Source organism: Saccostrea echinata, unplaced genomic scaffold (genome assembly GCF_033153115.1).
Source record: "Saccostrea echinata isolate AGI-Se365-2 ecotype Australia unplaced genomic scaffold, CSIRO_AGI_Sech_v1 ptg000025l, whole genome shotgun sequence".
Lineage (NCBI taxonomy): Eukaryota > Metazoa > Mollusca > Bivalvia > Ostreida > Ostreidae > Saccostrea > Saccostrea echinata.
The window spans coordinates 8306211-8323409 of NW_026889774.1; the positions used below are offsets into that span (position 1 = coordinate 8306211).

Genomic DNA, 17199 nt, shown 5'->3' on the forward strand with positions numbered 1-17199 from the left:
ACTCCTGACCAAAAGCAGTGGGGCCTTTAAAGTAGAATTGTGAAGTGAAAATTATATAAGAACGTGTTCTGTTGTTTCCGTGAAGTTGAGGAGGAATTACTTGAATTTTATGACAATTTTTTAGTGTGTTTATTTGTAACATTCATTAAAAAATCACAAAAAAAAAGATAAAAACCCATCTGAATTGATAAAATTGAAAAAGGAAGGATATAAATATATATAAATTGTATTTAAAATACATGTATGTGAAATTTCTGTAATTTGTTGATAGACATAGTGTTTTGAACATCAAATAGTATGAAACATTTTTTCAACTTATTATTTAGTAAAGATAGTTAAAAAGCATTGGTAATTGCAAAGCAGTTTTGTTACACTCCTGACTACAGTAAAATTTAAAATTAAAACCATAGAACACAAAAATTCATAAAGTGTTGGCAACATCATGTGGTAATGAAATTGTGCAATATTTATAGTCCAATACTTCATAATTAAAACAGATGAAAGTATTTAAAATTCGCATTTTATCTGGAATTATTCCCTATTTTTTCCAAAAAAAAAAACTAGATTAAATGTATATTTAGAAGATAAAATATATTTTATAGCATATTTTCCTTTAGAGGACAAACACAGTAACCCATCAGAAGAATTCTACTCATCATTTTTTCTTTATTTTTATTCTTATTGGATGATTTATTATTCTAACATATTTGTTGCACTCCTGACCAAAAGCAGTGGGGCCTTTAAAGTAGAATTGTGAAGTGAAAATTATATAAGAACGTGTTCTGTTGTTTCCGTGAAGTTGAGGAGGAATTACTTGAATTTTATGACAATTTTTTAGTGTGTTTATTTGTAACATTCATTAAAAAATCACAAAAAAAAGATAAAAACACATCTGAATTGATAAAATTGAAAAAGGAAGGATATAAATAATAAAACTGTCAATAAGTTAGTATTAAATTATACAAAAAGATCATTATTAATAATGAATACTTCTAAGCATGAATAGAAGTGTTTTCTTCACATAACTTGAATCTTTAAAAAAAAAATGTGTTACACTCCTGACCATAAAAATATAGATCTGAAGCACAGACAGATCCTGTAATTGATGAATCTATTTGGTAAAAATGTTCTTTGTGTCTTTATTTTCCAAAATAAAAATCAGAAAATCATATAATGATAATAGTTTTTTCATGCTTGGGAGCAAAACATCAAATATTGCAATTTATTGGGTATGCACATATACTTGACTCTTATTAATGCTGCTTGTAATTTATATAACATTTTTAAGTTTTAGAATGTATATCAGTTTTTGTTTTATACTTCGAAAATTCTTTTTTCTCTTAATTTTCTTTCAGAATTTTACAATTTATGTTTTTTTTTTTTTTGTTTTTTTTTTTTTTTGTTTTTTTTTTTTTGTTTTTTTTTTTTTGTTTTTGTTTTTTGGCAACACTACATTTTTTTTCTGTTGCACTTCTGACATGGTATAACATTTTTTTAAACATCAGCCATGACCACAACTTAATTAAACAAAAGTTACTACAGTCCACATTTAAAGCTCAATACTTTGAATATTATCAGGAAAGTTTTTATTTTCAATATAAAGCATTATTATTTATTTCACAGATCTCCAAAAAATATTAAAATTTCAAAATGTCACAAAAAGGTGTTGCACTCCTGACACTTTTAGCATCATTTTTGGGCATAACTTTTTTGTTAATTGAGATATCAATGAGATATTTGGCAGGTATTTAGATACTATCTAAAGACATATGTTGAGACATAGAAATCTATTTTCATTGCCTGTATTTTTAGTGTGGGTTGATTCGGTCACTTTTTTTTAAATTCACCCTTGTCTATGTACATTGTTAATGAATGGCAGAGTCTTTGTCCCTGTGTGACATTTAGAGGTAATTATTTACTTTTTTTCATTCTTCTCACACTAACCCAAAACCATGTTGCAATGGAATGATTGTATGTAAGAGAAATCAAATTGATTTTATAACTTTCTGAACTTTCTGGACTGTTATGATACAGACTCCACTCCACTCAGCTTTTTACCCCAAGCCCATTATGTTCATATCAAAACTTTAACTGCATTTATATCGGTAAATATTTATAAAACCATGTGTGTATGTTAAGTCTTAGAGTTGAAATCGATCTTTAAATTTATAGACAGTTAAGATATTACAACGGAAAATTTGTAAGCGACATAAAAAATTCTTAATTGGTCATGTTTTTATTGAATGGCTGAATGTTGTGCCTTAAAGCACAGCCTTCTAACAAAAACTTTGTTTACTATTAATAGCAAATGTTTCTATGAACCTATCTATCTGAATCGTGGTAGATGAATCTTTCAGTTTCATGTTTAAAACTGGAAAAACCTTTCCCTTGACCTTGTTTCACAACCAGGCTCTCTCCTCATGATTTATCTGAAAAGAACAACAGCTGTTTAGTCAAAAAAATTGTGTGAGGTTTGCTAATAGCGTCAAAATCAGCGTATGTAAAGACTTTTTAAAATGTATACGAGTATATGTACCCTTCTTCTGATCTGAATCGAATTGAATACAAAAGGAACTGCCCTTTCACTATTGCAGTGACATTTTCCCGGCCCTTTTATATATTTATAAAGCTTTTATTTCTTTTTTGGTAAAATGGAAACAATTACGAAAACAATCTTGTATTCTTAGTATTTGAGAGAGACAGACAGACAGACAGACAGAGAGACAGAGAAAGAGAGAGAGAGAAGTTGAAGAAGAAGAAAAGAGAAGGGAGGATTCAAAACCTACTTAAGAAAAGGGGTTAGATTCCATAACTGTCTTCTAAACATTTTTGCCAGGGTCTGTTCAACTCATTGATTTTTATTTAAAAAAAAAATGTATATATCATTTAAATGAAATCTAAAGAATTCTGTCTGAAGTTATTGAAATAACCATGAATAGAGGGATTGAGATTTTCACGAATTTCGTTAATGTTTTTCTTGATGATCATTAGGAAAATATTGAAAGTTTTTGAAAATTAGGAATTATAATATGTATTTCCATTTTTTTTTCAAATTCTATTTATTTATTCATTTATTTTTATTTTTACAATCTAAATAATTTTTTTATTCGTATATACAAATACATTTATATTTTAACAGGAAAAAGGTTGAAAAATGTACGTAACAGCATTTTGCAATGACAGATTGAAATAAAACAAACGAAGATTTTATTAAACAGGTTTACTTTGTGGTGTATGTTTTGGAAAATATATTAATGGTGAACAAGTCTTGCCACATGTCTTATGGGCATAAGAAATTCAGAAGTGTTTAGCTGCAGAAAACAATGTTAGAGGCTCATAAACTTCATTCTGAAATTCCCATATAACAGGGGAAATTATATGCAGTCGCTTAATTCTGTATATAACTAATCATTGAGTATTTGTCTGTAACTTTTTGTATATCTATTAAGCTTTTATTTCCTAATTCGTTAAAAGAAAAAAGACATTTTATATGCGTCATATGAATAACTTATTATTGTGAAATATTTACCAAGAATATATCACCGGGGAATATAAGTGTATAACTTTCCGGCAACGATGAAACATAAAAATGCTTACGATGGAATAGCACTTTATTATAACTTAGGTCGGTAGGGCGAATTCTGGAAATCCAAAAATTGCACCCGAACAATCCGAAGCCTAGGACTTGACTGATTAACAATGTTGCATGTAACATATAAATAATAAAATATAACAATGACAATTAGCAAAATTCTCAGCATGAGTGACAGATGGCTTTGATAGAATAACTCATGACATATGTTGAGTAAATCGATTAAATTGACACCTTTTGAGTTACATGGTAATTAGCATAATAAGTCTTTATGTTGTTTTAAGTAATTACAATACATTAAAAGTATATTTCAAAGATAGTTAAAACCTGCCACTAAAATTGTTTTTATAAAAATTTACACCATGATAAATAATTAAAGCTTAAAGGGCCTTTCCTTTTGGTTTTCTAAACCTGTTTATTTCATTTTATGTCATCTGCGTTCGTTCTTGATTTTTTTTTTCACATTACATTTATGAGATGAAGAAGAAAATATAGGTATTCCTTTTAAAGGAAGTGATCGGTAAGTGTAATCTTGTGGCCACCGACATAAGGACGACATAAGCCTAGTTTATAAACAGGTTTACTTTGTGGTGTATATTTTGGAAAATATATATGAATTAAAAATTCTTTCAACATTTCTTATGGGCATAAAAAATTCAGTGTCAACCGCAGAAAACAAACTTAGAGGCTCTCAAGTACATAAGGGTCATGCATCTTGCGTAACTGGAATTCCAATATAACTGGGGAAATGGGTCAACAGATTAAAAATTGCAAATGTAGTTTTTTTTGTTCCCCATTGGTTTAGTATGTAACAAATCACAGCCGAGTAAAGATAAGTGGAATAAGGTCACTGAGTATTTGTTTGTAGCCTTGTTTTGTTTTTTTTTTTAATATTATCAGATTTTGTTTATTACCAGTTTCATTCGACTTCCTTCGGAAGACCTTATATTGTTTTCATTCTGTTTCCTACATATTGTTGTTATAATCCATAGCAAATCGCGATATCCCAATGATGCGTGGACAGATATATGATTTTGTAAGGATGATGCACCACATCATGCACTATCTTCAGATTTTATTTTTATGATACTCGAAAAGTACTACCAATTGCAACTGTTGACCGATTTTCATTTTCTTTCAAAGTGACTCAAGAAATGTACATGTTTAGAATCCTTTGTATAGCTTAAAACTCGTTATGCCTTTCAATTTTATTTCAAATTCCTACGTCTTTTACCATTAACAAAAAATTATATTTCTATTACCGAAGAGTATCTATAACGGCTATCGGTTTTAAAACCGGATCCTATAGGCCTTTCATTATAGTTCACCGAGAGTATTCTTTTTATAACCTTAATAAATATACTAACGACTATCAGATATTATTCAGATACGATAAAAACATTTTAAAGAAAAGTATCGCTATAATTTCGACACTTACTTCTAGATATGTAAATTACATGTACCTAAAAATCTTTGCAATTTTGGCTCACCTAAGCTGAAAGCTCAAGTAAGGGTTTCGTCGATCGCCAATCTGTCTGCAAATTTTACACATTTTCAACTTTTCAAGAACCACTGGGCCAGTTTTAATCAATAACAATGACAATGACTTAAGTTTACACTCCTAAATGCATGTACGGACATGGAAAAAAAGTACATTGTGGAGAGAAGGTAGGATTAATAATACAAACACATAGAAAGAGGATATAATACATGTATGTTAAATAATAGAATATAATTAAAGTACAAAATATAGCATGTCATGATTCAAGTCAATTACATGACTGTATTTCCATCTATGATGTGTTTGACATTTAAACACAATAAAAACTATTTCTTTCTCTGAACATGCCTCAACGGCCTTCTGTAGTTTTTGAAGATAATGATAGAAAAGCAAAACCCATTTTTTTTAATTTTGTAGAAGAAAATATACCTTATTTTGTTACGCTTCACAATTTACAAAAAATTAATATATTCTGTTTTGAAGATATTATGATGGAAAAAAAACTTTTTAAAAAAATTTGTAGAAAAAAAATATACCAAATTCTGCTATGCATTCAAATAAAGTTGATAATTATTGCATAATAGCAGCTGATAATACCATAGAGTACTTTACATTATAATGTGAAATGGGTTGTATCGGTAAAATAAAATGAATGGCTAGAATAAATGATTGTTTTGTTTAATTTGAGAAGTTTCTGTCTTCTTAACAACATTTCATAAAGACTTCATGTACAAATACAGTATATGGTTGGATATGTATAGAGGGCCTAATGTAAGCTTGTATAATAAATGGACTAAACGAGACATCTGTACAAGACATCCGCCTAAAACGCATAGTTCATGTTCCCTGGTCCTCATTTTCGACCACTCAGTGAAAATATTACTCATATATTTTTGACAGGTTTATGCATCGTATTTTCATCCTAAGGCCTTTATTGCACTTTTAGTACCTTTTCATCAGTATAATAATGCTACTGGCCGCACAACATAATCAGATTTAACTCAATACGAATTATAAGTCATATAACGAAAATGAGTATATCATCTTTAGCTGAAGATGCATAACTCTTACAATCTTTTGACACTACCTTTACAATCATCAATTTTTAACACGATCCCCTGTAAATGCACAATTCCACCATTGTACCTCCTGTGGATGGCGCCCCACCCCCCACCCCCACCACCTTCTGAGAATTATTATTGGACACGATAATTTATCCAAAATACGTGAATTCATAGCATACCTTTATGATTTCAATTTCTGATATCATTTTCCGTTTTTGCTAAGTTTCAGAGATTGCCCTTCGATGGGGGGTAACTAGTAATATACCATATATTTTGTAGGAATTTGACAGTTTTTATTTCCGTTTCTCTGAATTAATCTGCAGAGTTTTTTACTGTGTTGGATTTATATTAGAAATCTATATACATATGTTGATCATTTTGAACAAAATCTTGTGGTTACTTTTTTTTCATTTGAATAATTGTGTCCAGGTTTGGTGTACTTCACTTAGATCTGATTCGTGAGATATCAAATAAGCCTATTCTTTTTTTCATTATTTATACTTAGAGATTGAAGGATAATTTTTTGTTCAGTAGTTGTGCGTTATACATGTGCTGATATATTTGTGTTGGGGTTAACATTTTTAGCTCACCTGAGCTGAAAGCTCAAGTGAGCTTTTCTGATCACAGTTTGTCTGTCGTCCTTCTGTAAACTTTCCACATTTTCAGCTTCTTCTCAAAAGTACTGGGCCAATTTCAACCAAACTTGCCACAAAGCATCCGTGTTACTTGCATTGTTAATATATTCTATTTATGCATAAAAAAATGTGAATTCTAAAAATATCAGGTCATAGTTTCAACTTCAGATTTTGACGAGAAATTTCATACCAATATGTAATTTACTGAATATTTAAAGTATCTGTTTTATTATGACTTTATTTTATAACCCCCCCCCCCCCGAAAATGTTAAAGTAGTTTAGTTTGCAAATGAAAAATTTAAGAACATGGTGTTAATAAATTCATCTGATCAATATCACATAATATATGTAAATAAGATTTTAAAAGCCATCTTTGAATAAAATCTTCAAATATTAGACATCATATTTGAAAAGGAAAATATAACGAGATTTGTAGAGGAAATGATATTATATCATTATTTTATAACTTTAAATTTTATAACTTAAACCATTACCGATTGAAATATGAAATAAAACCATCAAAATCAGAAATATAAAAATAATTGAACTTACAGAGCAAATTGATTTCAACTGGCAACTGCATAAAATAGGAGGAATTAAGTATTTAAAAAAATGTTTGAATATATATATATATATATAAATGTGCTTTTGGATAAATGAATGAATGGGGGGGGGGGGTGGCTCTGGAGGAAAGCGCACTCAGTAAGTTCCATTAAACAGTTGCTATATAGATAATAATAATAGTTGTTATATAGATAATAAATACAAACTTGTACATCTATACGTACTAAATAATATAAATCCTAGATTTCGTTTTATTTAAAAAAAAAAAAAAGAAAAAGAAAACTAGATGCGATCTCGTTGCGAGCAACGAGTGGGTCTTCCGTCCGATTTTTGATAAGATGAGATAAGAATTTGAATGAGATTTTCGTTCATAAATATATAAATAGTGAAAACGAACAATTTGCTTCAGTTATGATTAACAAAATTTTGATCATTATGGCACCTAAAAACGCAATGTTTGATGAAGATTTTAAACTATTTATAGCAGCAGATCGTGAAAATGAACATTAATGTAAAAGGGTTATAGATAAAAGATTTTTGGCCCCTCTGAGCCCTTAATTCGAGGGGTCAGCCCCTTTTTCTTGATATCACATGAAAGGTCTTGTGATTCTGAAGACTTTTTGTTCTACAACTATTCAGAAGTTTCGTTTCGTTTTCGAGATATGTAGACTTGAAATATTTAGGGGCCGTCCCTTTAAGTCCTTATAGGGGCTGTTTAGGAAAAATTCAAAGGATGCACATTGTTGAGAACATCATTCTAAACAACTTTTGTTCAATATTGCTTTTCAAAATATTTCCCCTTTTCGAGATATAAAGCGTCAAAGATTAAGCATTCTGGCCCCTTCTGGCCCCTAATTACGTAATATTTGATGAAAATTTTAAGATATATAGTTGCAGATTGTAAAGATAAACATTTTTGCTTCAATAATTAATATCAAAATATTTAACGTTAAGGAGTTATAGATGAAAGACTTTTGGCCCCTCTGAGACCCTAATTTCAGGGGTCAGCCCCTTTTTCTTGATATCACATGAAAGGTCTTGTAATTATGAAGACTTTTTGCTCTACAACTATTCAGAAGTTTCGTTTCGTTTTCGAGATATGTAGACTTGAAATATTTAGGGCCCTCCCTTTAAGTCCTTATAGGGGCTGTTTAGGAAAAAATCAAAGGATGCACATTGTTCAGATCATCATTCTAAACAACTTTTGTTCAATATTGCTTTTCAAAATGTTTCCCCTTTTCGAGATATAAAGCGTCAAATATTAAGCATTCTGGCCCCTTATGGCCCCTAATTACGTAATATTTGAGGAAAATTTTAAGATATATAGTTGCAAATTGTAAAGATGAACATTTTTGCTTCAATAATTAATATCAAAATATTTAACGTTAAGGAGTTATAGATGAAAGACTTTTGGCCCCTCTGAGCCCCTAATTTCAGGGGTTAGCCCCTTTTTCTTGATATCACTTGAAAGGTCTTGTAATTCTGAAGACTTTTTGTTCAACAACTATTCAGAAGTTTCGTTTCGTTTTCGAGATATGTAGGCTTGAAATATTTAGGGGCCGTCCCTTTAAGTCCTTATAGGGGCTGTTTAGGAAAAATTCAAAGGATGCACATTGTTGAGAACATCATTCTAAACAACTTTTGTTCAATATTGCTTTTCAAAATGTTTCCCCTTTTCGAGATATAAAGCGTCAAAGATTAAGCATTCTGGCCCCTTGTGGCCCCTAATTATGTGCCATTCGACGTAAAAATCATAATATATAGTTGTAAATTGTTAAGATAAACATTTTTGCTTCAGTAATGTATACCAATATATTGATCGTTAAAGAGTTATCGATTAAAGACTTTTGGCCCCTATCAGCCCCTAATGTGATGAGTCAGCACTTTTTTCTTGATATCATGTTACAGATCTTTTCATTCTGCACAAATATTGTTCAATATATCTTAACAAAATAATTATACTTTAAAAGATATGATACAAAATGTCTCAAAAATTCACTCATGATTCGTGTCCTAAATTTTGACCCCTACCGAGCTTCCATACTAGGCACTTCCGGAAAATATCCAAACCCAGGTGCAAAATGGCAACATGTCTTCTATCATCACTGAAAATTTCAGCGCTCTAGCTTAAGCCGTTTTTGAGTTCCATCGCAGACAAGGAGGTCCTCTGAATTTTAATAAAAGGGCGATAACTCTCGACCGGAAGTAAATATCCCTTAACAAACTTGCCGGAATTAACTTCAGATGTCAACGCATCTACCTTGAAAATTTGAATGAAATCGAACGAGCCATCTCCGAGAAATCCTCTGCACAAATTTTGTAAGGAGAAAAAAGAATAATAATAATAATAATAATAATAATAAAGGTAAAAAAGAAACCTAAGAATAATAGAAGGGTCTTCCGCTGAAGACGGAAGACCCTAATAATATATTTTTTGCGATTGATCTTTGGAAAAAAGAACTTACTCTTTAGAGTCCTGTGTTTTCGATACAAATTGTCCATTTGGAGTTGAACATATATATACATGTATTTAAGTGTTCGTGATTGTTCATGATAATCTAAAGAATAAGAATTAATTCGTTGAGCATCCCTGTATACTTAAAAATAAATTTAAGTTCGGGGTAGGAGAGGGCCAGTCTTTGATAAGCAAAAAAAGGAAACAAAACAAAAACATTTATTGGACGTTCTGTCGCGATCTTTTTATATTGTTTCCTTTTGTATAGTATTTCTGTGCAAAATGATTAGGGGGCCACGGCGTAACATCACCCACCCCGTTCCTACTACCCTGATGAAATACGTGCGTGTAATTCTAAATCGATGCATTGACGGTCGATGTAACAAGAATAGATATGGATTACCTCATATCCAAGATATTCGACTCTTAATCACGAGAAAAAAACTGAACATGTTATGAAACTGGTGTATATAGTTCTTCAGCAAATACTGTCACCAGTCTAAGCGTCACTAGCAAACAGTGCACACACCTGTGCTTGCAAGACCAAATAGCCTAGGTGAGACTACATTGTACACACGTGCGATGAGATTGTCAATCGCATCTTCTCAGACCTTTCTGGCGAGCTCGGAAAAACACGCTGTTTTGCCGAGAAGTTACGATTTCAGGTAATTATATACAAAATTAATCTCTTTGTGTTTTAAATTGATCGAGTTAATCGATAGCATTGCTTTAGATAACTCGAGACCCTCTAGTGCCGAGACCCTCTAGTGCCCCAGTACAGGGTCGAATCTAGATAGAACGTTCTATCGTTAAAATGATATTGTCCTACGAACCCGGTCTGATGAGGGCTTGTCCCGAGACACAGTTAGATTATTCTAACTAGGTCGAATCCAGCAGTGTTTGAAAGGGGGTTTCTAGGTCACATCGCTGGCACTTAATTTTAAGCCCGTAGCAAAGGCACAAAAAAAAAGAGTTGACAAGCAAAAAAGAATTAAATAAATAAATAAAATAAAAATAACAACCTGTGCACCACACTGTAAAATCCTATCGGGGACTTCGTCTAACTTTTCGGTACATTTTGATTTCTTTTAAATGTTTGATTTTTCCATATTTTGAAACTCTCCTCAACAAAAAGTGCGGGGGAGCTTCATTCAAAACTTATATATTAAAATCTTAACAATAGATTATTTTTTTAAGAAAATGTGAGCCCCCCTCTCCCACATACTACGGGGACATTTTGAACCTTTCTCTTCATTGATTAAAATATCCCCATAACATAAGGAGATAAATATTCTCTTTATGCATACTCCCTTTCATGACTTTTTATTCATACTTCTTAAAGTTAGTTACTTTAGAAGATGGTCCAAAAATGTCAAAGCCGTACGTTCGCCGGAATCTTCCAACGATAACAAAGTGAAATCTTTCATGTTACGTGTGGGTGGTCGAGGCCCGGGCCGGGGTTGTGAAGGTACATGGAGGAAAGCAATGAGTAAAATTCTATCTAAAGAGCAGAAAGGGCAGAGATTGAAGTACTTATTTTATTGAAAATACTAGACGTAAAAATATCAATATTACAGAAAACATATTCTCTCTCTCTTCCTCTTTCTGCAAAAATAAAGGGGGTTCCAACACCCCCCCCCTCCCTGGATCCGCCAATGGAGTTAAAATTCAACCTTTACGATATCTGCACGCTTAAGCTTCTTTTAATTCTGTTGTTAATTTTACAGGCTACATTACAATTGTGATAGATACCTAGATCAACATTTCATATTCATATCATTTCAAGGTCATGATTTTTTTAATATATTCGATCAGTGCATATTATCTATTCAAGATATATTACTAAAGTCAGGTACTCTTCACACAATTGCTCCGAAGGAAATAGTTCCATTCATGATCAGTAGATACAACATTACAACAAATGTTAAGAATAATGATGTATATTTAATACGTTAAAGAAAACAAAATTAACGTAAAAAGATTTTAAGAAAATCACTTTTCCCCAGAAAAGGAAATAAAAAGTTTTCATATTCCTACGCTCACTGCCTCCTCAGTCTTTTTCACGAAAATATATAGGTCATCCTTCGATTGATAGTGATAAATCTTTTCACCAATTATATAACTGTCATGATTATTGTTCGTTAATTGCCGTATATTTTCTTTTGAGTGAGAATATTAATCATAAACTGTGTGTGTGTGTGTTTTTTTTTTCTCTCTTTTTTTAAATAATGGAATGGTTATTATGTGGTTAAACACCTGCAATCGTAACTTCTCGGCAAAGCAACGTGATTTGCCGTGATTTGCCGAGCTCGTCTGAAAGGATCTTCGCACGTGTGTAAACCTAGTCTATTTGGTCTTGCAAGCACAGGTATGTGCACCGTTCGTTAGTGACGCTTAGATCATGTAGACTGGGTATCAGTATTTGCTACGGACATGAAGAAGAACTATACACCAGTTTCATAACAAGTGCAGGTTTTTTACTCAAGCCCTAGACTGGGCTAGAGGGGCTGAGTCACCTAAAACAATGCTAGATCATTGATCTACTCAGTTTAAAAACACGAAAATATACTATTTTTAGTCCCCTACCGGTGAAACCGGAGGGGACTATAGGTTTCCTCTGAGTCTGTCCGTCCGTCTGTCTGTCTGTCCGTCTGTCTGTCTGTCCCTCTGTCTGTCTGTCAGTCTGTCCCACTTGGTTTTCCGCACTTTTTTCCTAAACGCTTGCAGATATTGAGCTGATTTTTGGTATGTGAGTGTATCTTGATGAGTTACAGATCAAGTTTGCATTTCGTTCCGCTTCATTGATTTTTGACGGAATTACGGCCTTTTCAATTTTTACGGGTTTTCCGCAATTTTCTTCTAAACGCTTGTAGATATTGAGCTGATTTTTGGTATGTGGCTTCACCTTGATTAGTTATAGATCAAGTTTGCATTTCGTCCCGCTTCATTAATTTTTGACGGAATTATGGCATTTTCAATTCTTAACGGGAACGGAACCAGATTACACTTGCCGGTAGGGGACTAGTATTGCTAATGCAATACTCTCAGAATGCTTGTTGTAAATAAAAACATTTCTAGAAACAAAAATGAAGTTTATCTTCAAAACGTCTCTATATTCAAAATCTATATAAAGTGTTAAATGTCGGATTTTATCAGTTTATTCTATGACGAAGGAGTGATGCTCCACAGCCGCAACCGATCTCGCGCTTTCCTTTGCGTTTAACAACGGCCGTCAATGCATCTCTAGACAAGTTCATTGATTACTCTTGTTGACCCATCTTTTACATCTGCCTATACTTTGAGTGATAGTACTTTGATAGCACAAAATTAAAAAATAAATTAAAAAATCTATCCTTGATAGATCTATAGTTTTGCTATTTAAAAAAAATGGGCTATCTTTGATCTTTGCTTGGACTTGTTTCGAATTTTTACAGAAGATTCTATCGTTGGAAAGTTAGATGGTACACATGTAGCACAGGCCCATAGTACGCGGGATTTTTTCGGAGCCCCCCCCCCTTCACTTTGAAAACGTTGCTACAGTCCTGTAACATGCTATTTGGATTAAATATTCCTGAAAATGAGTGAGCTGTTAAATACATCTTCAAAATTATACGGTTAATTATATTTACTAGTCTATGTTCTATGTGAAATTAAAACTATTTCTATAGGCATCTGCAACGTTGTGATAATAAAAGTCACTAATCGCATGTAACGTTATATACATGTATGTACATGCAGTTTCCTTAGTACATGCATATCTTATTCAACAAAAGATGTTGAAACTCAGTAGCCTAAATATTATGTCATTTTAGGTTATTTATGGCCATTGTTTAGTTGACTTTCTACAGCTTGAGTATCTCTGACGTTTTATCAGTAAATAGTTTTTTTTAAATTAGAAATCATCTGAGCACAATGAAAATTCGAATAAATTAAAAGTCGAATATCTTGGATATGGGGTAACCCATATCTATTCTTGTTTATCATTACAGCCTAATTAAGCAGACTTAAAAAACGACGAATATTACAAGATACATGTAAAAAAAAATTAAATTTTATTACACCTTTGTAAAATCACTAAATCTAGAAATTTTCTTTGAATTTCTTATAGAAACACATGCATATGGTTCACGTATTGCAGTACTTTTTTAAAGGACAGCAACTTGTTTTACAGATAAACAAGATATTTACTGTCATACTGTGCAAAAATTACTATGTACTAAAGAATACGTCACGCAAGATTTCAAATATTTATGAATTTCTGTATGCATCTCTAACACCCTTTCTCCAAGAGATTTTTTCCCAGTATATTCCTAAAGGCCACTACCTGAGGATGCTTGCATATTAATGGAGTTTTGCAACAATACAAATATAAATGTAGTTTAGAAATGGAAATCCAAAGTTGATTGTTTTCTCATGAGCATAACAAATAGCGATACATCCAGATCAGATGAAGATACTCAAAAATACGGAATCAGAAGTGCAAAAAGTATGTGTTTTTTTTTTAAAGAAAAATTATCATTCATTACCTTTTAGAAAAGAGTGAAAATATTACGTTTCATTCGTCTATTTTCTTTTGATTTTAAAATTACCATCTTCTGTGGTTCTTTTGAGATATATTTCAACCTACATTTATGTATCATAACATGCGAGAAGGTGTAAAAGAAAGGGGACTAAATAGGTTTTTAGATTTTGTGCCCAACCCCTTTGTAATTATAAATTACAATAAAATATGTTTAAACCAAACCAACATGCGAGACAGTTCACCTGATGAAATGAATTAATAATGAGTATAATATGTATCTACAATGTATAATCTACATGGTGTAAAGAAAGTCTTCAAAATATATTCAGGATGTTTTAAGTGGGTATTAATTATGTGATGAAACGGCAACTTTAGTACATTTACAAACTGTTCCTCATCATCACAACCAAGGCCAAATAAACGATCCTCTTCAATTCTGGTCGGGTATAAAAGAGAACTAAACTGCAAAATCCGGACCGTGGCCTGAGACAATGCTCGTTCCTATGTAGTTATTGAAATGGCACTATAAAGGCATTGCTGCTTCTTGTACAAATGAGTAGTAGTACATGTATATTATATAACAATTTTACATTTAAATTGAAAGCAAAACCTGTAAACAAATTGAATTATCGTTACAGGCTTGCGACCGATTCTCGGACAGTTCAAGTTCTAGAATAGTCCACTAAAATTTGCAACAGCGAGATTATTTCACAAAACTGCATGTTCTACAAAAAGAACCTTATCTTAAAAGACCTTCCTAATAATTAAGCTTTCCGTCCTATTTCTTTTGATTAATTCATATCATTCAACGGAACCAGTAAATGAAAAATCCTTGTAGCTGCCATCCAAGGTATTAGAAACTTAATATCAACTTTTGAGTACAGTGTTTGCCATTCAAATGTGTAGAAATAATCATAGAAATTAACTGTGCAAATCTTTCTGTGCAACATATAGAAAATAATACATTTGCAGAAATGGACTATGCTTTTCAAAGGAACTTTTCTTGATTCGAATGTTTGAGCACGTTTCGTCAAATCCAAAGCAGAGAGAAAGTCGCTGAAAACATAAGTCGCGAGCAAGTATATTTAGTAAGTTCATATCATGTGATGAATGGTTGGGAATTAATTTCTGAGAAAATCGTATGAATCCCTATATGTTTCATCGAGACAGTCGTCTGTCAAAGCCACGTCGAATCGAGTGCCCCCAAACTCCACGACGGCGTGGATCAAAGAATCCTTGGACCAGCCTCCATTTGGCCGACGAAGTTTAATGGCCCCAAGTTTTGTACAGCTTTTCTCAGTGGTATAAGTTGGATTGCGTGAAGTTGACTGGTAAACACCTATCCCCTTTATTGCATCTTCTTCACTGGGCGTGTATGTATTCTCAACCTTGTGACCAATAGGAACCTCTTCACCTTCCCGCACTAATGCTTCAAAAATGTGCTGACACATAGTTTGTCCGTCGGTTGCTCTTTTAATTTTGTAATCATTTCGATGTTTTCCTTCAATGAATGGCAAGTTGACTTCAAATCCAATAGTAAAAGGACAGATTCTTGAGGAAATGACGCTTGGTGCGTGGCCAAATAATACAGCGCCTTTTAAGACAGCTAGTCCCGGGTCTGCAGGAGCAATAACCTTCTTGTCAGGAAATAATTCTTTTATTGCTTTCAAAACCATGGGCGATTCAGAAAACCCACCAACAAGAAGAATTTTCGTCAGTAAATCTCCTTCAAACGAGCTAATAATTTCTGTAATATGTGTAATTATTCCACGTAAAGTATCTCTGAAAAAATCTTTGAAGATTTCGGGATCTACCCGGAGTTTTGCAGTCTTACTATTGTATGTGACTTTCTTGGCGTACCTTGTCTGTGGCAGTGCCTCCGCTAACGTTTCTTCCGTTTGCTCCTTAAATAACTCAAGGAGACGATACGGTAATGTAATAGATATTGTTTCTTCCATGTCTGGTTTGATTGTGCGTTTCTTCGTTTCAAAATCGCGAAAAAGTCCAATGTAATCATCCATGCTTTCATTCTTTAATGTCGTCAAAACATCATTTCCCAGGAGCTTGGCCAAAAATTGATAGAAGGCGTCGTCTACTTTGGTTCCGCCCCAGGCCCCACCTGTGGCTTGGTGAACCTCGCGCAAGTCGTGATTCGACTGGACTTCATAAACTGTGATGTCCGCTGTTCCTCCTGTAAAAATTATTAATACGATACAATTGTTATACACTGTACAATTCTTAAGAAGGAATACTGTTGTTGGAAATACATGTATACTGTAAATTATACCTGATATCATCCGTATATTTTGGAATTTCGATTACCTAAATTTAAAGAGGGTTTTATAATAAGACGGAGACTTTACCTATAGGTATTCAATTTTGTCTCCTCTTCTCTTTGCATTGTATTTTAATGATTTAGAAGAATTTTTAATACAAGAAAATGTGATTGGATTGAACAGCCTGTCTGAAGAAATTGAGCAAATGTTAGATGTATATTTAAGAATTATGATTATGCTCTATGCAGACGATACTGTATTGATGTCTGAAACTAAGGATGATCTTCGATATCAACTCAATTGTTTTCAAAAATATTGTGAAAAATGGAAATTACACGTAAATATTGATAAAACAAAAATCATAATTTTTGGTAAGGGCAGACAACCATCCAACGTAGCATTTACCCATAATAATAATGTTATTGAAATTGTAAAAGAATTTAAATATCTAGGAGTGTTTTTCTCGAGAAATGGTTCTTTTTATAGCACAAGAAAATATACTGTACAAAGAGCAACCAGAGTTATATACGCCATAATTAAAAAATCACGAGAATTGAATTTGTCCATCGATTGTCAAATTGATATGTTTG

At 32.4% G+C, this 17199-nt stretch overlaps 2 protein-coding genes across 2 annotated transcripts in view; both read right to left on the reverse strand.

The window, feature by feature from the left end:
• Positions 1-17199, reverse strand: part of LOC133191938 (heat shock 70 kDa protein 12A-like) — a 206647-nt gene that overhangs the window by 165580 nt on the left and 23868 nt on the right. The window lies entirely within an intron of this gene.
• The window catches only part of LOC133191939 (heat shock 70 kDa protein 12A-like), a 67859-nt gene continuing 66080 nt past the window's right edge, over positions 15421-17199 (reverse strand). The window contains exon 5 of the mRNA XM_061327709.1: positions 15421-16524. Coding sequence (XP_061183693.1) covers positions 15455-16524 — 1070 coding nt within the window. The 3' untranslated portion in view covers positions 15421-15454. The remainder of the gene's footprint in view (positions 16525-17199) is intronic.